The sequence below is a fragment of the Gobio gobio genome, assembly GCF_949357685.1.
Source record: "Gobio gobio genome assembly, chromosome: 20".
Classification (NCBI taxonomy): Eukaryota; Metazoa; Chordata; class Actinopteri; order Cypriniformes; family Gobionidae; genus Gobio; species Gobio gobio.
In genome coordinates, this window is record NC_137113.1 from 2,836,376 (window position 1) to 2,862,717 (window position 26,342).

Sequence of the window (26,342 nt, forward strand, 5' to 3'; positions counted from 1 at the left end):
ACATTAGTGGTAGAGTTATACTCACGGGACACTATAGTTATTCACAATCACGAAAGTTCATTATTTGCATGCGTTTTAAAGCCTTGCCGGCGTGTGCGCGGTTTTAACATGCGCTTTTCCGAACGCGCGCACTAAACGCTTGTCAAACACGTGAATACTGGACTAAGTAGTCGTCTTACTGCGCTAATGCTGTCAAATACACACCATGTTTACATAAACACAGTCGGTTATGTCTACAGTGAAAGTAAAATCGGCGCGTGTCTGTATATTAGATGCACGCAGACTGAAAACAGGTCTTTAAAGCAAATTGAAAGCAGCGCAGCCTAGTGAACACGCGGTCCTTAAAGGGACAGTTCACCTCTAAAATTATGTCATTATTTACTCACTCTAATATTGTTCCAAACCTGTATTCATTTCTCATTTTTGAGTGAACTGTCCATTTAATGTTAATACAACAACAAAATACAAAGAGAAAATCACTCACTGCTCTTGACTGAAAAACTTTAATACAGTAGCTTTAATAAGAATCAATGTATATTTTATAGTGAAGTCTATGTAGTGTTTTATTTTTACATTTATTCATTCAATTTCATACTTAAAGGGTAACTAAACCCCTGCTCAGAGCTTAACTCCACCCACTGGCAATTTTCAAAAAATGCTGGAAAAGTGGGCAGAGCCCGGCGGACACAGAGGGGACAAACCGAGGGCGGGGCTGAGCGGAGGGCGTGCACCTGAGACCCGCAGGGACGGGTTGATTGACAGCTGTCAGACTCGCGAGTCGCAAAGATGGAGAATGACTGGAGTGACTCCAGCTTTGCAACAGAGCGGTCATTTCTCCTACCTTCACCTGAAGTGGAGGAGGGTGGATTGCCTGTAGACACAAACCCGGAGCCTTATCAATGCAAGCCGCTGCTCAAACTGCGTTAACTCCCGATGCCGACGATGCTAGTGAAACAGCCGCGCAAGAGAACTGACCTAATCTATCTGCGTCCGCGGCAACCACTTGCGTGTCAGGGTTTGAAAGCGCGTCTCATGTATGAAAATTATCTGTACACATGACGGGCGGCAATAAAATCGCAAGAAAAGCCTGACGTGTACTGACAACTTCATTATTTAACCGTATTTTCTTCAATACAATGTTAAAGCATGTATCAAGTGAGTTTCATTCATAATGTTTCCACTTCATGTAATATGACAGTTCATACTGGAGTAAAGCCGTTCTCATCATGTGATTGGGGGAATCATTTCTGAGGGCGTGGTGAGCTCGTGCCAGGGGCGCGGATAGTGAGCCGTTGGAGGTACCATCCTACGTCACGATGTACCACAACGTCCAATAGGAAAATTCAACTGCAGTAGCCACCGTTCAACCTTAAGAGGGCAGCACTTTGGCGGTTTTACACCATATTTTATAGAATTAAAACACTTTATACTCAAATGTCAAAACATTTACTCGAATCAATGAACAGCATTAATAAAGCCCCAGTATTACAGATCATTAACTAAAAAAAGTTGGTTTAGGGTTTAGTTACCCTTTAAATGCTGCTGTACATCTCTGAGCTGCCAGTGTAAATCTTTACATATATATATTTTATATTATACATACACTAGGAATGTGTACAAGGGTTTTTTTAAAGTAAAGTTTTAAGTTTAAGTAAGGTTTTTCAATTATTTTAAGTAAAATAAAGAAAGAGAATTGCAATTAAAAAATAGTTTTTTTTCTCCTTAACCTCTTGCTGTTCCTGTCGCTTAAGAATAGAATAGCAAAAAACTGATGTGACAAGCCATCAGAACCGAACCGAAAACCGTGGTTTAAAACCGAGGTATGTATTGAACCGTGGACTAACTGTATTGTTGCATCCCTACTAAATATGTTCAAACATATTTAGGTAAGACACTTACAGCTTAATATGATTGACAGCGGTGTTTGGCCTGTATAGCCTACCTTTCAGAGAGCTGAATTTTAATTGGTTAGGCCTGCATCATGTCTAGATCAAGTTAAGCAGCTATCTAAATTAAAAATCATCAACGAGAGCAAGATGGCAAAAAGAAAAAAAAGACGACGATTACCGTTCATTCCGACCCCAACTTCAAAGCACTCAGCAAAATGATGCAGCAACAAAAATCTCATTATTGCAAGTATAAGGTACAATACTTCTTGTTAATCGCGTGTTTATGCTGCCCTTTTCTCTTTTTTTGTGTTAGAAATCAGCACTATATCAGTGAACAAAATATAGTGCTTTGTATATATTGTGTAATCGTTAGTTTGCATTTTTGCCACCTACTGGTGTTCTATACAACTACTAACATTGCAAGTGGTATGTTAATGCTGTTGTTATTACATTAAAATGCATAAAAATGTGCAAATATTTCTAATAAACAGGTGTAAATTTTGCTGTGGCTCTTTTGAAAAATTTCTCTAAAATTTTTTTTTTTTTTTGGCTCTTCTTGGTAAAAAGGTTCCCGACCCCTGCCCTAGTAGTTCTCTTTTGAACACATTTAATGATTTTTTTTTTTGGATGGATTTGAATATATATAATTTAAAAAATCTCAAAGACTATTTATCATAAAGTTTTAGATTTTTTGTTGTTGTTAGAAATAGTGATTTTTTTTCTGTGAATTTGTGTTTTTGCAGATTTCCCATTCATTTCCTATGGTGGTCATTTTTGACCGAAGGGCACAAGTGGGAGTATTTTTTACGACCAATTAGCACGCTCGGCTTCAAGGCGTCTGGTAGATGCTTGTGTTTATTATGCTAATAAGACCTAAAACCACACTAAATCCTTTCACTGTCAGGATTCCCACAGAGATGTTATACTATCCACTGATTCTCGAGTGTTGTGACAGCGGGATAAACGAGGAAGATATGGACTAATCATTTCATCAGGCGTTTACCCGCTGCTTTTAACACAAAACATATTTCCTCCTCATATTGTTCCCTCATTACTGTGTGTGTCAACACTTTACTGTATGTATGCTATTTTTGGTACAACGCTTCAACAAAACCTCATAGGAACTTATTACTTATAATTTGGAACCCAAAACAGGTTATTTTGTAAAATGTATATATTGTGTTTTAGAGTCTTCTTTAAAAAGAGACCAACCTTCCAGCGCATTCATGCATTACATCAGTTAAAGGTGCAGTGAGCGATTTCTGAGAGCCATGTAATGCTTTGAAGCGAAGATGACAAACGATAAGGAAGAACAAAAAATGAACATACAGTACACAGAGTATCTACAAAGCAAGAGTTGGTTGTTAGTCGCCAGCAGCTCCAGAAAAACAATCACACTCAAAACTGTATTGACATTACAACAACAAACTGCTGATTGGCTCACTCTCTCTCCTCCCCATCATGAGTGGACACGCCCCCTACTGCCGATTGGCTCACTCTCTCTCCTCCCCATCATGAGTGGACACACCCCCTACTGCCGATTGGCTCACTCTCTCTCCTCCCCATCATGAGTGGACACGCCCCCTACTGCCGATTGGCTCACTCTCTCTCCTCCCCTATCACGAGTGGACACACCCCCTACTGCCGATTGGCTCACTCTCTCTCCTCCCCTATCACGAGTGGACACACCCCCTACTGCCGATTGGCTCACTCTCTCTCCTCCCCATCATGAGTGGACACGCCCCCTACTGCCGATTGGCTCACTCTCTCTCCTCCCCTATCACGAGTGGACACACCCCCTACTGCCGATTGGCTCACTCTCTCTCCTCCCCATCATGAGTGGACACGCCCCCTACTGCCGATTGGCTCACTCTCTCTCCTCCCCTATCACGAGTGGACACACCCCCTACTGCCGATTGGCTCACTCTCTCTCCTCCCCATCATGAGTGGACACGCCCCCTACTGCCGATTGGCTCACTCTCTCTCCTCCCCCATCACGTGTGGACACACCCCCTACTGCCGATTGGCTCACTCTCTCTCCTCCCCCATTACGAGTGGACACACCCCCTACTGCCGATTGGCTCACTCTCTCTCCTCCCCTATCACGTGTGGACACACCCCCTACTGCCGATTGGCTCACTCTCTCTCCTCCCCCATTACGAGTGGACACACCCCCTACTGCCGATTGGCTCACTCTCTCTCCTCCCCATCATGAGTGGACACGCCCCCTACTGCCGATTGGCTCACTCTCTCTCCTCCCCCATCATGAGTGGACACGCCCCCTACTACTGATTGGCTCACTCTCTCTCCTCCCCATCATGAGTGGACACGCCCCCTACTGCTGATTGGCTCACTCTCTCTCCTCCCCCATCATGAGTGGACACGCCCCCTACTACTGATTGGCTCACTCTCTCTCCTCCCCCATCATGAGTGGACACGCCCCCCACTACTGATTGGCTCACTCTCTCTCCTCCCCCATCATGAGTGGACACGCCCCCTACTACTGACTGGCTCACTCTCTCTCCTCCCCTATCATGAGTGGACACGCCCCCTACTACTGATTGGCTCACTCTCTCTCCTCCCCCATCATGAGTGGACACACCCCCTACTGCTGACTGGCTCACTCTCTCTCCTCCCCTATCATGAGTGGACACGCCCCCTACTACTGATTGGCTCACTCTCTCTCCTCCCCCATCATGAGTGGACACGCCCCCTACTGCTGACTGGCTCACTCTCTCTCCTCCCCCATCATGAGTGGACACGCCCCCTACTACTGATTGGCTCACTCTCTCTCCTCCCCCATCATGAGTGGACACGCCCCCTACTACTGATTGGCTCACTCTCTCTCCTCCCCCATCATGAGTGGACACGCCCCCTACTACTGATTGGCTCACTCTCTCTCCTCCCCCATCATGAGTGGACACGCCCCCTACTACTGATTGGCTCACTCTGTCTCCTCCCCCATCATGAGTGGACACGCCCCCTACTGCTGACTGGCTCACTCTCTCTCCTCCCCCATCATGAGTGGACACGCCCCCTACTGCTGATTGGCTCACTCTGTCTCCTCCCCCATCATGAGTGGACACGCCCCCTACTACTGATTGGCTCACTCTCTCTCCTCCCCCATCATGAGTGGACACGCCCCCTACTACTGATTGGCTCACTCTCTCTCCTCACCCATCATGAGTGGACACGCCCCCTACTACTGATTGGCTCACTCTCTCTCCTCCCCCATCATGAGTGGACACGCCCCCTACTACTGATTGGCTCACTCTCTCTCCTCCCCCATCATGAGTGGACACGCCCCCAACTACTGACTGGCTCACTCTCTCTCCTCCCCCATCATGAGTGGACACGCCCCCTACTACTGATTGGCTCACTCTGTCTCCTCCCCCATCATGAGTGGACACGCCCCCTACTACTGATTGGCTCACTCTCTCTCCTCCCCCATCATGAGTGGACACGCCCCCTACTACTGATTGGCTCACTCTGTCTCCTCCCCCATCATGAGTGGACACGCCCCCTACTGCTGACTGGCTCACTCTCTCTCCTCCCCCATCATGAGTGGACACGCCCCCTACTGCTGATTGGCTACATGTTGGTTGTAATCCACTTTCAATAGCATTTCTCACCTCTATATATGCTCAAAAAGCGGGGAGATTACACAAACACATGCATAAACACATTTTTTAATGTCCCAAACGCTGCTGAAGGACAATATCGACACGATTCTGTGTGTCTGGAGCGGCTCACCTTGCATATGCCTGACTCTGTGCGGATGAGGATTGTGTCTGGAGAAGAAGGAGTGATGGCTGAGGGTCCCGAAGCGAAGGCTGCCCCTAGTGGTGGTCCTGCTTGTGCCTGCGCTCTCAAACTGCGGCTTCTCATGTTTCTCCGGCTCAGGACTCTTCGCCAGGCCGGACTTCGGCAGATTTTCACTCACTTGCTCATCTGATGTCTCCATTATCTCTGGAAGGAAAATGCCAAGGTCATGTTGCTCATTCCTTAAAGAGCAGCACAATATCTAAACAAGTTTAATGTACAACACACAGATGAAAGGGTTTCAAGAGCTTTACTCGCGTCCTTAGACACAAAAGGAAACATCAAGTACTTTAATCCTTCATCATTTTAGCTTTACACACACAAAACGTTCTCTTAGAACTCTTCATTCATGCATTAATTGATTTTTGATCATGTAATGTAACTCATTTATAAGTCTAATTACTCTTAAATGCGCTGCTCACCTCGGTTCAAACTTCACTGTGTTCTTTCTGATGTTTGCTGCTGTTGCTTGGAGACTGAACAAAGAAACCCTGGAGCTCCAATAGCAGAGCTGCTCAGAGGCTGCATAAGCACCTCCATACACTCATTCTCCATTATTTTAAGCAACTTTGATTGGTCCTGAGTTCAAGTAAATGCATTCATCTTAAATTTTTCTATACAGTAAAATTTGACAGGGTTAAAGCAGACATGAAGATTAAATATGGATTTGAGGCATGTTTGTTCACAAATGGAAACCACTTAAAGAATCAATCAGTTCAGGAATATAAACTAACCAATGCAATCTCGCGACCGTTTCTGATGTATGGCAATTGTGGCCCCACTTCTGTACGTCAATCATGAGCACAGAGCAGTAATTTTCTGCACCACATGACATGTGTCCTACAGAAGTATCATCAACACAGATATTACAGGATGAAAAAATTATTGATGTTTGCCATAAAATGTGTGTTTTTATATATATATATATATATATATATATATATATATATATATATATACTGTATATATGTCGAAGTTTTAACATACTAAGTCTTTTATCTTGTAATTTATTTATTTTTTACTAAGCATGTCATAATTTTGACTTCTAGTCATAATTGACTTAGTACCTTATGTCATGGTTTTCGATTTTTTTTGTTAAATCACATTTAACCATGTGAAAAAATAGTTGGAAATTATGGCCTACTAATCGAAATTATGATTTATATAATTATAATTTATGAAATTAAAGTCAAAATTGACAAAAAGTCAGAAATTATGGCCTACTAGTCGAAATTATGATTTTTATGATTTTAAAAAGTCAAAATTGATATTAAATTGAAATTATTTATGACATACTAATTCATAATTTGGACTGTCGCAAGACATAAAAAATAAAACAAATCGAAACCATGACATCTACTAAGTCAATTATGACCTAGAAGTCGAAATTATGAAATATTTACTAAAAATAAAGGTACGAGATAATTAGTGTCATAATTTCGACATTTATCATAGCTATGATTTACAAAAGCATGATTTTCTTTCTTGTGAGGCAAAAATAAATACGTTTTTCATCGTGAGTTTCATCGTGATTAATCAATTTGAAAGCTCATTCTGATGACATTAAAAAGACGAAATTGACAAAAAGTCAGAAATTATGGCCTACTAGTTGAAATTATGAATTTGTATGTCATAATTTCGATTTAATGTAAATTTTGACTTTTTAGTGTCATAAATTATTATGATAAAAATCATAATTTTGACTATTATGCCATATTTTCGACTAAGTTTTCACTTGGTTAAATGAGATTTTATATGATTTAAAAAAAAATCGAAACCATGGCATAAGGTGCTAAGTCAATTATGATCTAAAAGTTGAAATTATGACATACTTAGTAAAAAAAATTATAAATTACGAGATATTAGTATGTCAAAACTTTGACGTTTTATCATAGTTATGATTTAGAAAAGCATGATTTTCTTTCTTGATTTTAGATATTATTGATATTAAATTGAAATTATGACACACTAATTCATGATTTTGACTGTCTTAAGACATAAAAAAGTAAATTATGACCAATTATTACCAAGTCAATTACACTGTAAAATCCAATATTGATTTTAACTAACACTTTTTAACTTTACTTAATTGTAAAAATCTAGAAATCTGTACTATTCACACATAATATGCCTTGTTTACTCAGAAAACTCAAGTTAAGATTAATTGAGTGGTTTGAGTGCCATTTTGTCAAGCAAAAAAAACAACTCACCATTATGGAGATCGGTGTTCCATTTGGTTACTTCATTCATATTATTGTAATTCTCTTATTGATGCAGCGATGCAACAAGAAATCACAGTAATTTGGTTTCAAAGGAAGAGAAGTAATAAATAAGATGCTTTTAAAAGTTGACCTAGCTTCTGACTGAATAATTAACGTTAGTTAACAATTTAGCCAGAAATTAGGTCAGCTTTTAAAAGCAACCTATACTTCCAAGTTCCCTTCATGTGGTATAATGATCAATAATGATACAATTTTATTGCCAAGTCATTATGTCATAAACACCTTGTGTAGTTTTTAATTGGGTTGATATAATTCCTCTATATTTGTGACAACATCTTGTAATTTACCGTGATTGAGTCACGCACACACTTCAACATTCAGCTGTTCTTTAGTTACTAGAACTCTTGTGCAAGTGAACTATAGTTAGCATTTGTCAGCACAACATATACTATTCCTATTTTACTTGACTTGTTCAAGGCAATTGCTTTGAATGTTTAAAAAAAAAAACATTTAACAGTGTTGTGTATGACCTAGGCTCGAAGTCTAAATGACTACAAATAAATAAATTACGAGATAAGACACTTAGTATGTCAACATTTCGACGTTTATCATAGCTATGATTTACAAAATCATGATTTTGTTTCTTAGGAGGCGGAAATAAGAGTGTTTAAGCCCTATTTTGGAGCTTATTTGTGTGTGGTAGATACAGTACAAACTGGCGAACGCGCACTGACGCTCCCGCGCGCGCGCGCGCCTCAGAAGGCGCGAAACATCCTGACAGGAGCAGGGATTTTATTATAACAGCTCACTAAACGTCACTGTATTTGCACTTTTCCCCTTTGTATGCGACTCATATAGTCGGGAAAGCGAGATGTCTTCTTCCACAGAGATGACGGCCACTACGAAGATCACTCCTGAGGTGCTCCAGGAACTCCTGCAGTACTACAACCTCTCCCGGCAGGAATTCATCGACACATACGACATCCGGCCTCTGGTTTACATCCCAGAACTCCCGGCCGGAGCTAAAACCACATTTGTGGTGATGTACGCGATTATTTTCGTGCTGGCGCTGGTTGGAAACAGTTTGGTGGTTTATGTGGTGGCGCGCAAACGGGCGGCGCGCACGGCGACCAACGTCTTCATCTGCTCGCTGGCGGTCAGTGATCTGCTCATCACCTTCTTCTGCATCCCCTTCACACTGCTGCAAAACATCTCCTCAGAGTGGCTGGGAGGTCAGATCCTGATTATAATCACTTTAATTAGTCATTAACGAACATCACACGAGATATCGAGGATTCTAGAAGTCGACATGCGACTGTATTCATCTGAAACTATTGAACCATTGCATGTTATTCTTCAGTTTATGAGCTCATTAAAACATGTGGTTAATTACTTGTAAAAATCATGTCAGCGTGGCGAATATATAACTCGACCTAAAATGTCATGTTTGCGTTTGTTATTTATTTGTGAATTACACATCTATCAAATGTTATTATTGGTGATATTTTATAATATTTAGACAATACTTCATTAGTGTCAATTCACATTTTTCCTCGTGCATGCTGTTTTTCTGTGATTTTATATTAATTAAGAGGCCACATGGAATATTAGTATGTTTATGAAATCATGTGTCACTGCAGGATCATTTAAAATTAACCACTGAATATAAAAAGGGGTTTAAATGTTGAAACATTAGACATTAACAACAATAAAGGAGTGGCGAGTACAGCACTTGAAATATACAGTATAGTTCATAACCTAAAATCTTGATGCGCACTCTCTCTCTCTCTCTCTCTCTCTCTCTCTCTCTCTCTCTCTCTCTCTCTCTCTCTCTCTCTCTCTCTCTCTCTCTCTCACACACACACACACACACACACACACACACACACACACACACACACACACACACACACACACACACACACACACACACACACTGTCCCTGCCCCTAAACCTACCCCATCACAGGAAACTGCACAGTTTACATTCTGTGAAAAAAACCTTGTTCTGTGTGATTTATAAGCATTTTGAAAAGTGAGGACATGGGGAACGTCCTCATATTTCACCCTCTTTTTGTAATACCCATGTCATTATACACATTTGTGTCCTCATATTTCACAAAAACATGCCCACACACTCACACACACACACACACACACACACACACACACACACACACACACACACACACACACACACACACACACACACACACACACACACACACACACACTCACTCACACACACACACACACACACACACACACACACACACACACACACACACACACACACACACACACACACACACACACACACACACACACACACTGTCCCTGCCCCTAAACCTACCCCATCACAGGAAACTGCACAGTTTACATTCTGTGAAAAAAACCTTGTTCTGTATGATTTATAAGCATTTTGAAAAGTGAGGACATGGGGAACGTCCTCATATTTCACCCTCTTTTTGTAATACCCATGTCATTATACACATTTGTGTCCTGATATTTCACAAAAACATGCCCACACACACACACACACACACACACACACACACACACACACACACACACACACACACACACACACACACACACACACACACACACACACACACACACACATACATACACACACACACACACACACACACACACACACACACACACAGCCTCACACATAGACTCAGCCTCACTCACACACACACACACACACACACACACACACACACACACACACACACACACACACACACACACACTCAGCATCACACACTCAGCCTCACACACACACACACACTCAACCTCACACACAGCCTCAAACACACACACACACACACACACACACACAGTCAGCCTCACACACACACACACAGTCTCTCACGTACACACACACACTCAGCCTCACACACACACACACACACACACTCAACCTCACACACAGCCTCACACACACACAGCCTCACGTACACACACTCAGTCTCACACGCACACACACACGCACAGTCTCTCACGTACATATACTCAGCCTCACACACACACAATCAGCTTCACACACTCAGCCTCACACACACACAATCAGCTTCACACACTCAGCCTCACACACACACACACACACACTCACACATGTTTGTTTTTGTGAAATGTGAGGACATTCCATAGGCGTAATGGTTTTTATACCGTACAAACCGTATTTTCTATCCCCTTACACTGACCCTAAACCTACCCATCACACACACACACACACACACACACACACTGCCCCTGCCCCTAAACCTACCCATCACAGGAGACTGTGCAGTTCACTTTCTGTAAAAAAAACCTCATCCTGTGATTTATAAGCATTTTTTAAAGTGAGGACATGGGGAACGTCCTCATATTTCACCCTCTTTTTGTAATACCCATGTCATTATACACATTTGCGTCCTGATATTTCACAAAAACATGCCCACACACACACACTCAGCATCACACAATCTCAGCCTCACACACACACACACTCAGCCTCACACACACACACACACACACACACACACACACACACACACACACACACACACACACACACACACACACACACACACACACACACACACACACACACACACACACACACACACACACAGCCTCAAACACACACACACACACACACACACACACACACTCACTCAGCCTCACACACACACGCACAGTCTCTCACGTACATATACTCAGTCTCACACACTCAGCCTCACACACACACACACACACACACACACACAGTCTCTCACGTACATATACTCAGTCTCACACACACATACTCAGCCTCACACACACACACACACACACAGCCTCTCACGTACATATACTCAGTCTCACACACACATACTCAGCCTCACACACACACACACACACACACACACAGCCTCTCACGTACATATACTCAGTCTCACACACACATACTCAGCCTCACACACACACACACACACACAGCCTCTCACGTACATATACTCAGTCTCACACACACATACTCAGCCTCACACACACAGTCTCTCACGTACATATACTCAGTCTCACACGCACATACTCAGCCTCACACACACACACACACAGCCTCTCACGTACATATACTCATTCTCATATGCACACACTCAGCCTCACACACACACACACACACACACACACAGTCTCTCACGTACACACACACACTCAGCCTCACACACACACACACACACACACAGTCTCTCACGTACACACACACACTCAGCCTCACACACACACACACACACACACACTTAAACACATGGTATAATCATGGTACTTTGTGGTGCTTTCTTGTAAGTAAGGGTGTAAAGAAAGGTGTCACTTACAAAAGAAGCACCTCAAAGTACCATGATGATTATACTGTGTGTGTGTGTGTGTGTGTGTGTGTGTGTGTGTGTGTGTGTGTCAGCACCATGGTATCCTTTGAAGGACTGTAGTACATGATGTAAGGCGATTGCCATATTCAAAAGTCTGCGTTTTTTCCTGTGGGGTTCAATCAAAGCGACGCTTCAGGTCTGAATATGAGAACCTGAGAGTGAAGACAAACATTTGCTTCCCTTGTTTTAGTTCATCACGAATGTTAACACTGTAACTAATACACATGTGTGTGTGAACACGCACACTAACAACCGTGAGAGAGCGCTTTTAACTTCATGCTAATAAGCAACGACATGACAACCAATGAGAGCAGGTGCAAAGGCTTTGTGCATTGCTGAATTTCTGTATTTAATAGCTCATAAAAGCACAAACGTGAAATATTCCATCTGAAATATTCCCATAAAGCTGTAGGTCATGCAGCCGAATGTTGAGCTCAAAAGGTCATCAGACCTGTCCGTCAGAATGAAGAGAGAAACTGTGTTGATGTCTGCTCTCCTGCATTAGTGTACGTGTGAATGGAGCCCAATGAAGCACAATGTCCAGTGTGTCCTTTTATCCTCATCACTCCTTCACATGTCTGCTTTCCTTCCCTCGGGACACGTTTAAACAATAAACAATTAAAACAATTAAACAATATGATTCTGTTCAGTCAGTGTTGGGTGCAATGCATCACTAAGCACTCGATTACTTCTCCCTTGAGAAAGTAAAGTACGGGATTAATCGTATTTTTTTTTTCTATAGTTTATTTACATGTTACTGTAGACGAGCAATTCTATAAAAGTTGATTTAACATCAAAATATATATATATAACAGCATATATACACCGATCAGGCATAACATTATGACTGGTGAAGTGACTAACACTGATGATCTCCTGTCAGTGGGTGGGATATATTAGGCAGCAAGTGAACATTTCGTCCTCAGAGTTGATGTGTTAGAAGCAGGAAAAATGGGCAAGCGTAAGGATTTGAGTGAGTTTGACAAGGGCCAGATTGTGTTGGGTCAGAGCATCTCCAAAACTGCAGCTCTTGTGGGGTGTTCCCGGTCTGCAGTGGGAAATCTCTATCAGAAGTGGAGGACCAGTGGAGAACCGGCCACAGGGTCATGGAGGACCAGTGGAGAACCGGCCACAGGGTCATGAAGAACCAGTGGAGAACCGGCCACAGGGTCATGGAGGACCAGTGGAGAACCGGCCACAGGGTCATGAAGACCAGTGGAGAACCGGCCACAGGGTCATGGAGGACCAGTGGAGAACCGGCCACAGGGTCATGGAGGACCAGTGGAGAACCGGCCACAGGGTCATGGAGGACCAGTGGAGAACCGGCCACAGGGTCATGGAAGACCAGTGGAGAACCGGCCACAGGGTCATGGAGGACCAGTGGAGAACCGGCCTCAGGGTCATGGAGGACCAGTGGAGAACCGGCCACAGGGTGATGAAGGACCAGTGGAGAACCGGCCACAGGGTCATGAAGGACCAGTGGAGAACCGGCCACAGGGTCATGAAGGACCAGTGGAGAACCGGCCACAGGGTCATGAAGGACCAGTGGAGAACCGGCCACAGGGTCATGAAGGACAAGTGGAGAACCGGCCACAGGGTCATGGAGGACCAGTGGAGAACCGGCCACAGGGTCATGAAGGACCAGTGGAGAACCGGCCACAGGGTCATGGAGGACCAGTGGAGAACCGGCCACAGGGTCATGGAGGACCAGTGGAGAACCGGCCACAGGGTCATGGAGGACCAGTGGAGAACCGGCCACAGGGTCATGAAGGACCAGTGGAGAACCGGCCACAGGGTCATGGAGGACCAGTGGAGAACCGGCCACAGGGTCATGGAGGACCAGTGGAGAACCGGCCACAGGCTCATGGAGGACCAGTGGAGAACCAGCCACAGGGTCATGAAGGACCAGTGGAGAACCGGCCACAGGCTCATGGAGGACCAGTGGAGAACCGGCCACAGGGTCATGGAGGACCAGTGGAGAACCGGCCACAGGCTCATGGAGGACCAGTGGAGAACCGGCCACAGGGTCATGAAGGACCAGTGGAGAACCGGCCACAGGGTCATGGAGGACCAGTGGAGAACCAGCCACAGGGTCATGAAGGACCAGTGGAGAACCGGCCACAGGCTCATGGAGGACCAGTGGAGAACCGGCCACAGGGTCATGGAGGACCAGTGGAGAACCGGCCACAGGCTCATGGAGGACCAGTGGAGAACCGGCCACAGGGTCATGGAGGACCAGTGGAGAACCGGCCACAGGCTCATGGAGGACCAGTGGAGAACCAGCCACAGGGTCATGAAGGACCAGTGGAGAACCGGCCACAGGCTCATGGAGGACCAGTGGAGAACCGGCCACAGGGTCATGGAGGACCAGTGGAGAACCGGCCACAGGCTCATGGAGGACCAGTGGAGAACCAGCCACAGGGTCATGGAGGACCAGTGGAGAACCGGCCACAGGCTCATGGAGGACCAGTGGAGAACCGGCCACAGGGTCATGGAGGACCAGTGGAGAACCGGCCACAGGCTCATGGAGGACCAGTGGAGAACCGGCCACAGGGTCATGGAGGACCAGTGGAGAACCGGCCACAGGCTCATGGAGGACCAGTGGAGAACCAGCCACAGGGTCATGAAGGACCAGTGGAGAACCGGCCACAGGGTCATGGAGGACCAGTGGAGAACCGGCCACAGGCTCATGGAGGACCAGTGGAGAACCAGCCACAGGGTCATGAAGGACCAGTGGAGAACCGGCCACAGGCTCATGAAGGACCAGTGGAGAACCGGCCACAGGGTCATGGAGGACCAGTGGAGAACCGGCCACAGGCTCATGGAGGACCAGTGGAGAACCAGCCACAGGGTCATGGAGGACCAGTGGAGAACCGGCCACAGGGTCATGGAGGACCAGTGGAGAACCGGCCACAGGCTCATGGAGGACCAGTGGAGAACCAGCCACAGGGTCATGAAGGACCAGTGGAGAACCGGCCACAGGCTCATGGAGGACCAGTGGAGAACCGGCCACAGGGTCATGGAGGACCAGTGGAGAACCGGCCACAGGCTCATGGAGGACCAGTGGAGAACCGGCCACAGGGTCATGAAGGACCAGTGGAGAACCGGCCACAGGGTCATGGGCGGCTCATTGATGCCCATGTGATCAAACAGACGAGCTACTGGAGCTCAAACTGCTCCAGAAGTTAATGCTGGTTCTGATAGAAAGGGCTCAGAATACACAGAGCATCTCAGTTTGTTGTGTATGGGGCGGCACAGCCGCTGACCCCTGACCCCTGACCCCGCCCAAAGCACCAACAGTGGCCCATGAGCATCAGAACTGGACCACGGAGCAATGGAAGCAGGAGGCCTGGTTCAGGAATGGTTTGAGGAGCACAACAACGAGTTTGAGGCGTTGACTTGACCTCCAAATTCCCCAGATCTCAACCCAATCGAGCATCTGTGGGATGAGCTGAACAAACAAGTCCGATCCATGGAGGCCCCACCTCGCAACTTACAGGACTTAAAGGATCTGCTGCTAACATCTTGGTGCCAGATACCACAGCACACCTTCAGGGGTCTAGTGGAGTCCATGCCTCGATGGGTCAGCAAAAGGGGGATCAACACAATATATTTGGATATATATATAACAATATTTCGTCATAATGTTATGCCTGATCGGTGTATGTATATATAAATTATTGAATGAATGATTCCACCAAATCAGCTTATCTTCGTAAAATGACACCGCTTTTTATAGTAAGATGCATTCATATGCGATATGATCTGAAAGTACACTTTTGATCAGTCAATCAAGCATTTATTTTATGCATTAGAACTAAAACGTACCCATGTATGATTGATAATGTATATGCATATTTGTCATTTTAACAGAACTTGGCGCTTGAAGCGATGTTCCTTCAGTGTTTCTGTAAAAAGTGTTTCTCAGAATTGTGAGATTTATGCTGCCTTCACGTGCTATCGGAAATTTCCTAATTCCCACTTTAGAAGTCGTGATTACGAGCTTGTTGCATTCAAGTGCTTTGTTGTCGGAGTGAACAGGAATCATGGTGGACACCAGGTTATTCTTGCCTATTTATTGGGAAAATCTTATTAAAACCATCATCATTTGTAGTCTCCCATGCACCGACAACCATATAAACATTACAGATAGTCCGCTTTCTGCTGATTCTGTAATTTCAGTCAAATGAAGGCTATTTTCGCTGTGTACCAAACATAAAATACACTTCATATGATTACTCTTACATGTAAATATGTATTACGTTAATGTCAAGACAAGACGACCAAGCTGTTTTGGAAAAAAACAACAATAAAACCACACCTGCCACAGCAGTCCAGCTCCCGCCACCATGTTTAACGCTTATGACATGCCCATCTCGGGAAGTGGGGTATCAAAATTATTTCCGAACTTCCCAGTGGTAAACACGACATCAGAGGGCGTTCATGTGCAATTTTTACCTAGGAAACTCGTATTTACGACAATTCCGATAGCACGTGAAGGCAGCATTAAAGTCAGAATTGCATAAAATACTTGTTATAGTGTAATTGTACATTTAAGCGCTGAGTGATAATAATTAACTAGGGTTAAAGGGTTGGGAATAGGGTTTAGTTTAGGGTTAGTTGCGAGTAATTATGCACAATTTATAGTTATTACAAATAAAGTGTTTCCGATGTAATTAGTTAGCTAGTAATTAATTACTTTTTAAGAGTAACTTGCCCAGCACTGATTCTGATAGAATTATCCACGCAATAAACGTAAAACCACAAATTCACAATCTGTCTTATCTGTGTTCAATGTTTCTGTGTTTGTCTTTGGGTGCATTCCATTCGACAGGGTCCCTATGCACTGTTACATAAATTAATATTGTAATTTACTTTACTTTCAAATTGAAAACCATATAATAAGCATATACAGTTACAAAACACACAGTATAGGCTATCTAAAACATATAATCAAAACATTGTCCATTAGTTTTATTAGTTTACTTATAACCTGTATTTACTATGAACAGATTTGAAGCTGCACCTGTCATTCAATATGAAAATACTTTGATTTGGTTAACTATGTATGTAGGCTATTCTTAAGATGGCAGAATACCCTCTGAAGTCCACTTCGCAGTCCACTTACGGTCGAATGGAACGCACCCTTTGTTTGTGTTGGCCATGTGCTCCTCTAGTCCCGCCTCCTTGTTTCCCTTTACCACGCCCCCTTGTTTAGTCCTTGTCTAGTCCTCGTTTGCTTAATTGTGTTCACCTGATTCTCATGTGTTGTTCCATTATTATATATATAATTTATAACCTCTTTTTATCCTTTCCTTCTTGTCCTTGCTGGTTCGTCGGCTGCGTCCGAAAACCTAGTCAGCTGACGAAACTAATTTCAGACAGACTTCAGACTTCTACAGTAAAATAGAGAGAGCTTTGGTGAGAACTAAACAAATATTAAATTACTACACTAGTAATTTCTCGCTAGAAATGACACCAGAAGTAGAAAATGTTGGTAAAAAAAAAACGTACATTTACGCACAAACTGACCAGCAAACGCAACTTTCGGACGCCATCTTTTTTTTCCAGCTCAACTGTCACAGAATGGAAAGCACAGGATTGTGGGATATCAAAGGCAGCGAAGGATACAAATATGCTGCCTTCAAAAATCCATCAGATGAAGGGATCTCAGGAGACAGGAAGTGAAGCTAACATTAAATTCGGACGTGCCTTGGTGCCTTCCTGCCTAGAAATGTGTCCTCCATTTTCCAGGATTCGGACGCAGCCGTAGTGTGCATTTGTGTTACGCCTCGTGTCTGGCTAATCTTGTCCTAGTGATAGTATTTGTTCTAGCTCTTTGCTTTATTTTTCCTAGCCTTATCTTTTTGGATTTCTCTAGTTTTGATTTTGTTTCTCTCTCTCTAGTTTCCTGCTAGGTTGCAGTTTTTGTTTTTATCTTGTTTCAAGTTCCAGTCATTTATTTTTAGTACTTATTTATTTCGCTCTCTTATTTGTAAAGTTTATTTTGAGTTTTATATTTATCTCTCTCCTGTTTGCACTGCAAAAAATGCTTTTCTTACTTAGTATTTTTGTCTTGTTTTCAGTCCAAATATCTAAAAAAATCTTACATTAAGAAGCATTTACTAGACAAGCAAAAGTTTTTGTCTTGTTTTGGGGGAAATAACTAAAAATTAAGGGAGTTTTTGTTTAAAATAAGCAAAATAATCTGCCAATGGGGTAAACAAAATAATCTTGTTTTCTGTTTGAATTAAGAGTATTTTGATTACCCCATTGGCAGATTATTTTGTTTATTTTAAGCAAAAACAAAAACTTTTCTCCCAAAACAAGACAAAAATGTCTAATAAATGCTTCTTAATGTAAGATTTTTTAGATATTTGGACTAAAACAAGACAAAAATACTAAGTTAAGGTCATTTCACACTGGACGCGATTTTGACACGCGAATAATTCGCGCGATGGTTTTATTTTTTGATCAGCTGTTTGTGTAATGAGAGCTTTCACACCGAACGCGAAAGTACTGTGGCGAAAAAACGATGTTTATTTTTTCCGTTTCGATGTCGATTTTTTTTTTAACACTCGCAGCGACAGAAAAGGCTTAAACCAATCACATACAAGGAAACAAAGGTCACGAAATGTCCAGTTGATGTCACTAGCCATTCAATCAACATTAACCTTTGCCAGGTGTCGCATTTCTCCTGAGATTACAGCTGTAGTTGTGTTTACAGCTGTACAGATGCAGATGTGTTTGCCCACTATAGGCTACAGATTACGATATTATAATCAATACATTGATTTTTTTTTTTAAATCTAATTGTGTCCGCGACTATAGAAAGTCAATGTGTTTCCGATAGTACGACTGTGGCACTTAAATGTTTACATTGTGACTCAACTGGAAACACAGCAGCTCCGGATCGAGCCGTTCCTGAAGAGTGTGTGTGTGTGTGTGGGTGTGTGTGTGTGTGTGTCGTAAGATGCGCTTCTACCGTCTCTGTCTGGAGGAGCTCCTCAAATTGTCCCACGGACATTTGAAGTAAGTGCGGAACCGGCCATGATAAAGTTTTAGCTCCTGTACAAGATTCGCATCCTCCCCTTCAGACTCTCTGTTCTTTAAGACTGAGTGCACCCAAAACCTTCTCTGTCTTTTAAAGAAAATTAAAAGCTTGTCTCCACTGAATGATTACGTGTCCGTGTTTCTCAGCTGTCGCCGCGAATGTTTGGGAATGTTGTAGCTCTGAAACGTCGCAAACTCGCGTCGCGGCTGGTGTGAATGGTTTTAACGCGAACTATTCGCACACGAAATATTCGCTTTTTCGTTACGCGTCCGGTGTGAAAGGGCCTTAAGAAAAGCATTTTTTGCAGTGTGCTTTTTGGATTCCAGATACTTCGTTGTATTTTCCCTATTCAGAGTTGTTGTTTTTTTGCTCTTGTCTGTTTATCTCTTGTTGTTTTGTCTAGTGTGTTGTCTTGTGGTGGTTCCTGTTCTGCATCCTGTCCCACCCTGGCCATTAACTCTCCTGGCCTGGATACTAGTCTGGTTCATCACCAGCTGTCAAGCCTGGTTCCCCGAGGCCATCCATCGTTGGCCATCACATCCTCCCTGTCTCAACAGTTCTCCCATTGTGTCCTGCCTCTATTGTTTGGACTTTGTTCCTGTCTCACCATTCCGGTGCTGTCTAATATTGTTATCACCGCTCATTCTGCATCTGGGTCCTCACTCTCAGTACTCTGACAAGATAGTGATAATAAACCGTTCGATCCCTGGCCAATGTGACATTATTAGTGCCCACCTGAGCATTTAAAAGCATTCATAATAATCATGTTCTGTTTTAAAGGGTTAGTTCACCCAAAAATGAAAATTCTGTCATTAATTCCTCACCCTCATGTCGTTGGACACCCGTCAGACCTCCGTTCATCTTCAGACACAAATGAAGATATTTTAGTGTAAATCTGATGCCTCTGAAAGGCCATTGGCACAATGACACGGTTCACTCTCAAGACCCTTAAAAGACACTAAAGACGGCGAAGCAAAGTCCATCTCACTACAGTGGTTCTAAAATAACTTTATGAATCGGCGAGAATAGTTTTTTGTGCGCAAAAAACCCTAAATAACGACTTATATAGTGATGACGATTTCAAAACACGGCATCAGGAAGCTTCGAAGCGTTATGAATCAGTGAGTCGATTCATGATTCGGATCGCGTGTCAAACTGCTGAAATTTGCCGATTCATGAGGCCGTGTTTTGAAATCGTCATCACTATATAAGTCGTTATTTAGGGTTTTTTTGCGCACAAAAACTATTCTCGCCGATTTATAATGTTATTTTAGAACCACTGTAGTGAGATGGACTTTGTAACGACGTCTTTAGTGCCTTTTAAGGGTCTTGAGAGTGAACCGTGCATTGAGCCAATGGAGGCCTTTCAGAGCCATCAGATTTACACTAAAATATCTTCATTTGTGTCTGAAGATGAACGGAGGTCTGACGGGTGTCCAACGACATGAGGGGAAGTAATTAATGACAGAATTTACATTTTTGGGTGAACTAACCCTTTAAATTTTGTTAGGGATTTTAGGTATAGAGTCCTTATTTCATTGCATTATTAAATCTGTAGATATCAATTGAGCACTACTAGTGTGTTTCAGGCTTTCTCTGTGTGTGTGTATCTTGTTTGTGTAGGGGTTCTTGTATGCAAGACCGTTCCTTTTGTGCAGACCACAGCCATCGTCACGGGCATCCTCACCATGACCTGCATCGCCATCGAGAGATACCAGGGCATTGTTTATCCACTCAAAATGAAAAGGCAGTACACGCCGAAACGAGCCTACAGGATGCTAGGTAAGGTCAAACACCCACACGCTCGACTCGTTCTCATTCAAATCATGCAGAAAAGCAGCGCTCAAGAAGCCCAAAAAATCTAATTTGACTCCACTTATGCTCCTGGTGTTAGGACATGATTCACCGGTGCATGTAGTTCTTCTAAAAAAAAGAAGAAAAGTGCATTAACGTGCTCCACCACTGAAACGGCTTTCCTTTTCAGATGACGTCACAAAGCCACAAAGACATCACTTTTCAATGTCATCTCAGTAGGCAGCTCACGAGTCTCTGAAAGTCAAAGGACGGAGAACATCATATCGACATAGCTAGTGTAAGGGTTTTCATTTTGGAGGTCTGTGGATTAGGGTTATTTTTTTGCTGGACAGTCCCGAAATTGGGAGCTTTGTCCTGCAAGACGTAATCAGTGTCCCGCATTTCAATAATGCCTGTATTATGTTATTATATATTGTGTTTAGTGATGCACTGATCATGATTTTACATGGCCGATTCCGATTTTTTTTCAATAAAACTGTCCGATTCCGATACCGATTTCCAGTGTTTTTTTTTTTTTTTACACAATAAAAGAACAAAAGTATACATGAACAAGATGTTTATTTGGTATTTAACATGCTAAATTGGCTTTTGGCTAATGAAAACAAGCCCGAAATCTGAAATTAACGGGAAATTGAATTGGAAATTAAAAGGCTGAAAGGTGGAATTAAAGGCAACAACTGCATATTCTGCAATCCAAACAAAGATGTTACTTAAATCAGCATTTGTTTTTAAATTCAGTGTAAAGAAAAAAAGTCTTTACCAGTGAAATTAAATAAAACCAAAGTATATAATTGTTCCAAAATGTTAAATCAAATAATGTTTAGTGCAATGAAAAAAAACTAAGATGCTACAGCAGGTGCTTTTTAAATCAAATTAAGTCGATGTAATTTTAAGGTAAAATATAAATGATCATCCTATACAGAACTGATAGTATTTCATTTCTAAAGTGCATGCATGTTCTTCTTTAGGCTACAAAAATAAGTATTTCGGCTTTGTCACAAGTTAGTCTGTTTCGTTCTCATCCGATCCAACACGTGAGAAGCTGAGCTGAACAAACGCTCACTATCTGCGCTTGTGCAGGTGCGGAGAGGTAAGCTCGCGCAACTTCAGCTCACGCAACTTCAGCTCACGCAACTTCAGCTCGCGCAACTTCAGCTCGCGCAACTTCAGCTCGCGCAACTTCAGCTCGTGCAGGAAAGCGGCTCTTCATTCCCTGTCTCTTCCCTCAATTCTCCAGTTTCCGTTTGTAACACACAAGTGACATGTTCGTGTTCGCGAATGATTGCAATATAGGCGCGTATGTGCACGCGGGCGCACTTCCGGAAACATCAGCAGAAAAATACAAAGAAAACCGTTTTTTGGCCGGTCAACCGGTGCATCCCTAATTGTGTTGATCCCCCTTTTGCTGACCCGTCGAGGCGTGGGCTGTGGTATCTGGCACCAAGATGTTAGCAGCAGATCCTTTAAGTCCTGTAAGTTGCGAGGTGGGGCCTCCATGGATCGGACTTGTTTGTTCAGCTCATCCCACAGATGCTCGATTGGATTGAGATCTGTTGTTGTGCTCCTCAAACCTTTCCTGAAGCATTTGTGCTTTGTGGCGGAGCATTATCTGCTGAAAGAGCCACAGCCACAGGGAAAACCGTCTCCATGAGAGGCTGGACATGGGCTCAGCAATGCTTAGGTAGGTGGGACGTGTCAAAGTAACATCCACATGATGGAGGACCCAAGGTTTCCCAGCAGAACATTGCCCAAAGCATCACTACCTCCGCCGCCACGCCTTCTTCCCATAATGCACCTGGTGCCATGTGTTCTCCAGGTGAGCCACACACACACACACACCCGGCCATCCAGAAGAACACGTGATCATCAGACCAGGCCTTCTTCCATTGCTCCGTGGTCCAGTTCTGATGCTCACGGGCCACTGTTGGTGCTTTGGGCGGGGTCAGGGGTCAGCATGGGCTCTGGTCAGCGGCTGTGCCGCCCCATACACAACAAACTGAGATGCTCTGTGTATTCTGAGCCCTTTCTATCAGAACCAGCATTAACTTCTGGAGCAGTTTGAGCTCCAGTAGCTCGTCTGTTTGATCACACGGGCATCAATGAGCCGCCCATGACCCTGTGGCCGGTTCTCCACTGGTCCTTCATGACCCTGTGGCCGGTTCTCCACTGGTCCTTCATGACCCTGTGGCCGGTTCTCCACTGGTCCTTCATGACCCTGTGGCCGGTTCTCCACTGGTCCTTCATGACCCTGTGGCCGGTTCTCCACTGTTCCTTCATGACCCTGTGGCCGGTTCTCCACTGTTCCTCCATGACCCTGTGGCCGGTTCTCCACTGGTCCTTCATGACCCTGTGGCCGGTTCTCCACTGGTCCTTCATGACCCTGTGGCCGGTTCTCCACTGGTCCTCCATGACCCTGTGGCCGGTTCTCCACTGTTCCTTCATGACCCTGTGGCCGGTTCTCCACTGTTCCTCCATGACCCTGTGGCCGGTTCTCCACTGTTCCTCCATGACCCTGTGGCCGGTTCTCCACTGGTCCTTCATGACCCTGTGGCCGGTTCTCCACTGTTCCTCCATGACCCTGTGGCCGGTTCTCCACTGGTCCTTCATGACCCTGTGGCCGGTTCTCCACTGGTCCTTCATGACCCTGTGGCCGGTTCTCCACTGGTCCTTCATGACCCTGTGGCCGGTTCTCCACTGTTCCTCCATGACCCTGTGGCCGGTTCTCCACTGTTCCTTCATGACCCTGTGGCCGGTTCTCCACTGTTCCTTCATGACCCTGTGGCCGGTTCTCCACTGTTCCTCCATGACCCTGTGGCCGGTTCTCCACTGGTCTTTCCTTGGAGCACTTTTGGTAGACACTGACCACTGCAGACCGGGAACACCCCACAAAGGAACTATGGACCTCATCAAAAGTCATTAAATATACACCAGCCAGGACAACAAAAACATTCAAGATGGGCGAATTGAGTGCCAGTCACAGAGTCGTTCTAAACCCCAACGTGGTTAACAAGTAATTCAGTGTATGTAGCCTAAAAGGCACACGATTGGCTGTCTGTTGATTAGTGTCTAGCTGTAACATTCTAATGGTGCGTTCACACCAGACGTGAATGAAGCGTTAAGCACGAGGGATGTACATGATAAGTCAATGCAAAGACGCAAATAGACATTCTGCAGCGCGATTCGTGCGAATGACACGGCGTGAAGTGAGTGTTTTCTGTTTCAGCGTCGAAAAATCTGAACTTTGGCGGATATTGGCGCCGCGTTAACCAATCAGGAGCTTGCTCTAGTAGTGACAACAATGAGGACAAAATCATATGTGGATACCCGGAGCTGTATGATACATCTTCATACTTTATTCAGGGTTCCTGCAGGGTCTTAAAAAGCCTTAAAAGCATTGAATTTATTAATTTGGAAATAATACCTTAAAAAGACTTGAATTTTGATGTCTGGGTCTTAAAAATTGTGCTGTATGTAACTTCTCCGTATTGTATTTTTCCTCAGAAGTTTAATTTGTCAACCACGATTATTTTGATTAAATAACGTAGCATAAATAAAGAGTGGCGGAACCAATAATTGAGAACGCAACGCAGCCCCGGGTCAGAGTACAAAATACTGCGAACACATGATGCCTTCAGTAAATGAAGATCACACCCTACAGCACCACAATCATAGCCTGCAACACAACACAACACAGACCTCAAGCAACCGGCAAAGGAGAAGCGCAAAATAGGTATTCATTTTTTATATAAATGGTCTTAAAAAGACTTGAATTTAACTTGAAGAAACCTGTAGGAACCCTGTTTATAGAAACAGGAATAAAGAGTATCTTGCTTGGAAGAAAGTGAGTGAGGAGGTCGGACAGTCTGAGTTGTAGAAAACGTCCTTTACTCAATTTGAGCTCTACATCGGGTGATTTCCGGGTGATTGGGACACTTTTTACCATTGAGATGACTTGGAAAAATACCCTATTGAGACTACAAGCTAGCTTAAGCCGGCAAATATGAGCTTATTCGCCGTATTTTAAAACAATCCATGTCAGCCATTTCGCAACAAGACGAGCCGCTGGCAGAAGCCCCTCCCATGACGCAGATTTGCATCTGTTGTGAAGTGAATGTCACGCGCGAATGAAGCGAGAAAACTCAAAACGTTCAAGCGTCCATTTACGCACGGATGGCGTGATTTATTCGCGCAAGTCGCGTCTGGTGTGAACGCACAGTAACACTGCATTGTTTCTCCCTGTACAAGTTTTTACACCGGGTAAAAAGCAGTGCTAACCCCACTTCTAAATTACAAGTGTGAAATGTTCCTTCACCTGGGGTTAAAACCAGGGTTTAGAACAACGATAACCCGGGGTTAATAGCAGGGTTTATAACACCGATAACCCGGGGTTAAAACCAGGGTTTAGAACAACGATAACCCGGGGTTAAAAGCGGTGTTTAGAACAACGATAACCCGGGGTTAAAACCAGGGTTTAGAACAACGATAACCCAGGGTTAAAAGCGGTGTTTAGAACAATGATAACCCAGGGTTAAAAGCAGGGTTTAGAACAACGATAACCCGGGGTTAAAAGCGGTGTTTAGAACAATGATAACCCGGGGTTAAAACCAGGGTTTAGAACAACGATAACCCGGGGTTAAAAGCGGTGTTTAGAACAACGATAACCCGGGGTTAAAACCAGGGTTTAGAACAACGATAACCCGGGGTTAAAAGCGGTGTTTAGAACAATGATAACCCAGGGTTAAAAGCAGGGTTTAGAACAACGATAACCCGGGGTTAAAAGCGGTGTTTAGAACAACGATAACCCGGGGTTAAAACCAGGGTTTAGAACAACGATAACCCAGGGTTAAAAGCGGTGTTTAGAACAATGATAACCCAGGGTTAAAAGCAGGGTTTAGAACAACGATAACCCGGGGTTAAAAGCGGTGTTTAGAACAATGATAACCCAGGGTTAAAACCAGGGTTTAGAACAACGATAACCCGGGGTTAAAACCAGGGTTTAGAACAACGATAACCCGGGGTTAAAACCAGGGTTTAGAACAACGATAACCCGGGGTTAAAACCAGGGTTTAGAACAACGATAACCCGGGGTTAAAAGCGGTGTTTAGAACAATGATAACCCAGGGTTAAAAGCAGGGTTTAGA

The 26,342-nt window shown here is 44.0% G+C and overlaps 2 protein-coding genes across 2 annotated transcripts in view; one reads left to right on the forward strand and one right to left on the reverse strand.

The window, feature by feature from the left end:
* tbata (thymus, brain and testes associated) overlaps positions 1-5,853 on the reverse strand; it is a gene marked incomplete at both ends in the record, with an annotated part of 37,860 nt that extends 32,007 nt beyond the window's left edge. The window contains one exon of the mRNA XM_079845528.1: positions 5,643-5,853. Within this exon, the coding sequence (XP_079701654.1) occupies positions 5,643-5,853 (211 nt within the window). The remainder of the gene's footprint in view (positions 1-5,642) is intronic.
* A 2,951-nt stretch (positions 5,854-8,804) lies between these two features.
* The window catches only part of qrfprb (pyroglutamylated RFamide peptide receptor b), a gene marked incomplete at both ends in the record, with an annotated part of 37,393 nt that continues 19,855 nt past the window's right edge, over positions 8,805-26,342 (forward strand). Inside the window, 2 exons of the mRNA XM_079845529.1 lie at positions 8,805-9,165; positions 21,010-21,168. Of these exons, the coding sequence (XP_079701655.1) occupies positions 8,805-9,165; positions 21,010-21,168 (520 nt within the window). The remainder of the gene's footprint in view (positions 9,166-21,009; positions 21,169-26,342) is intronic.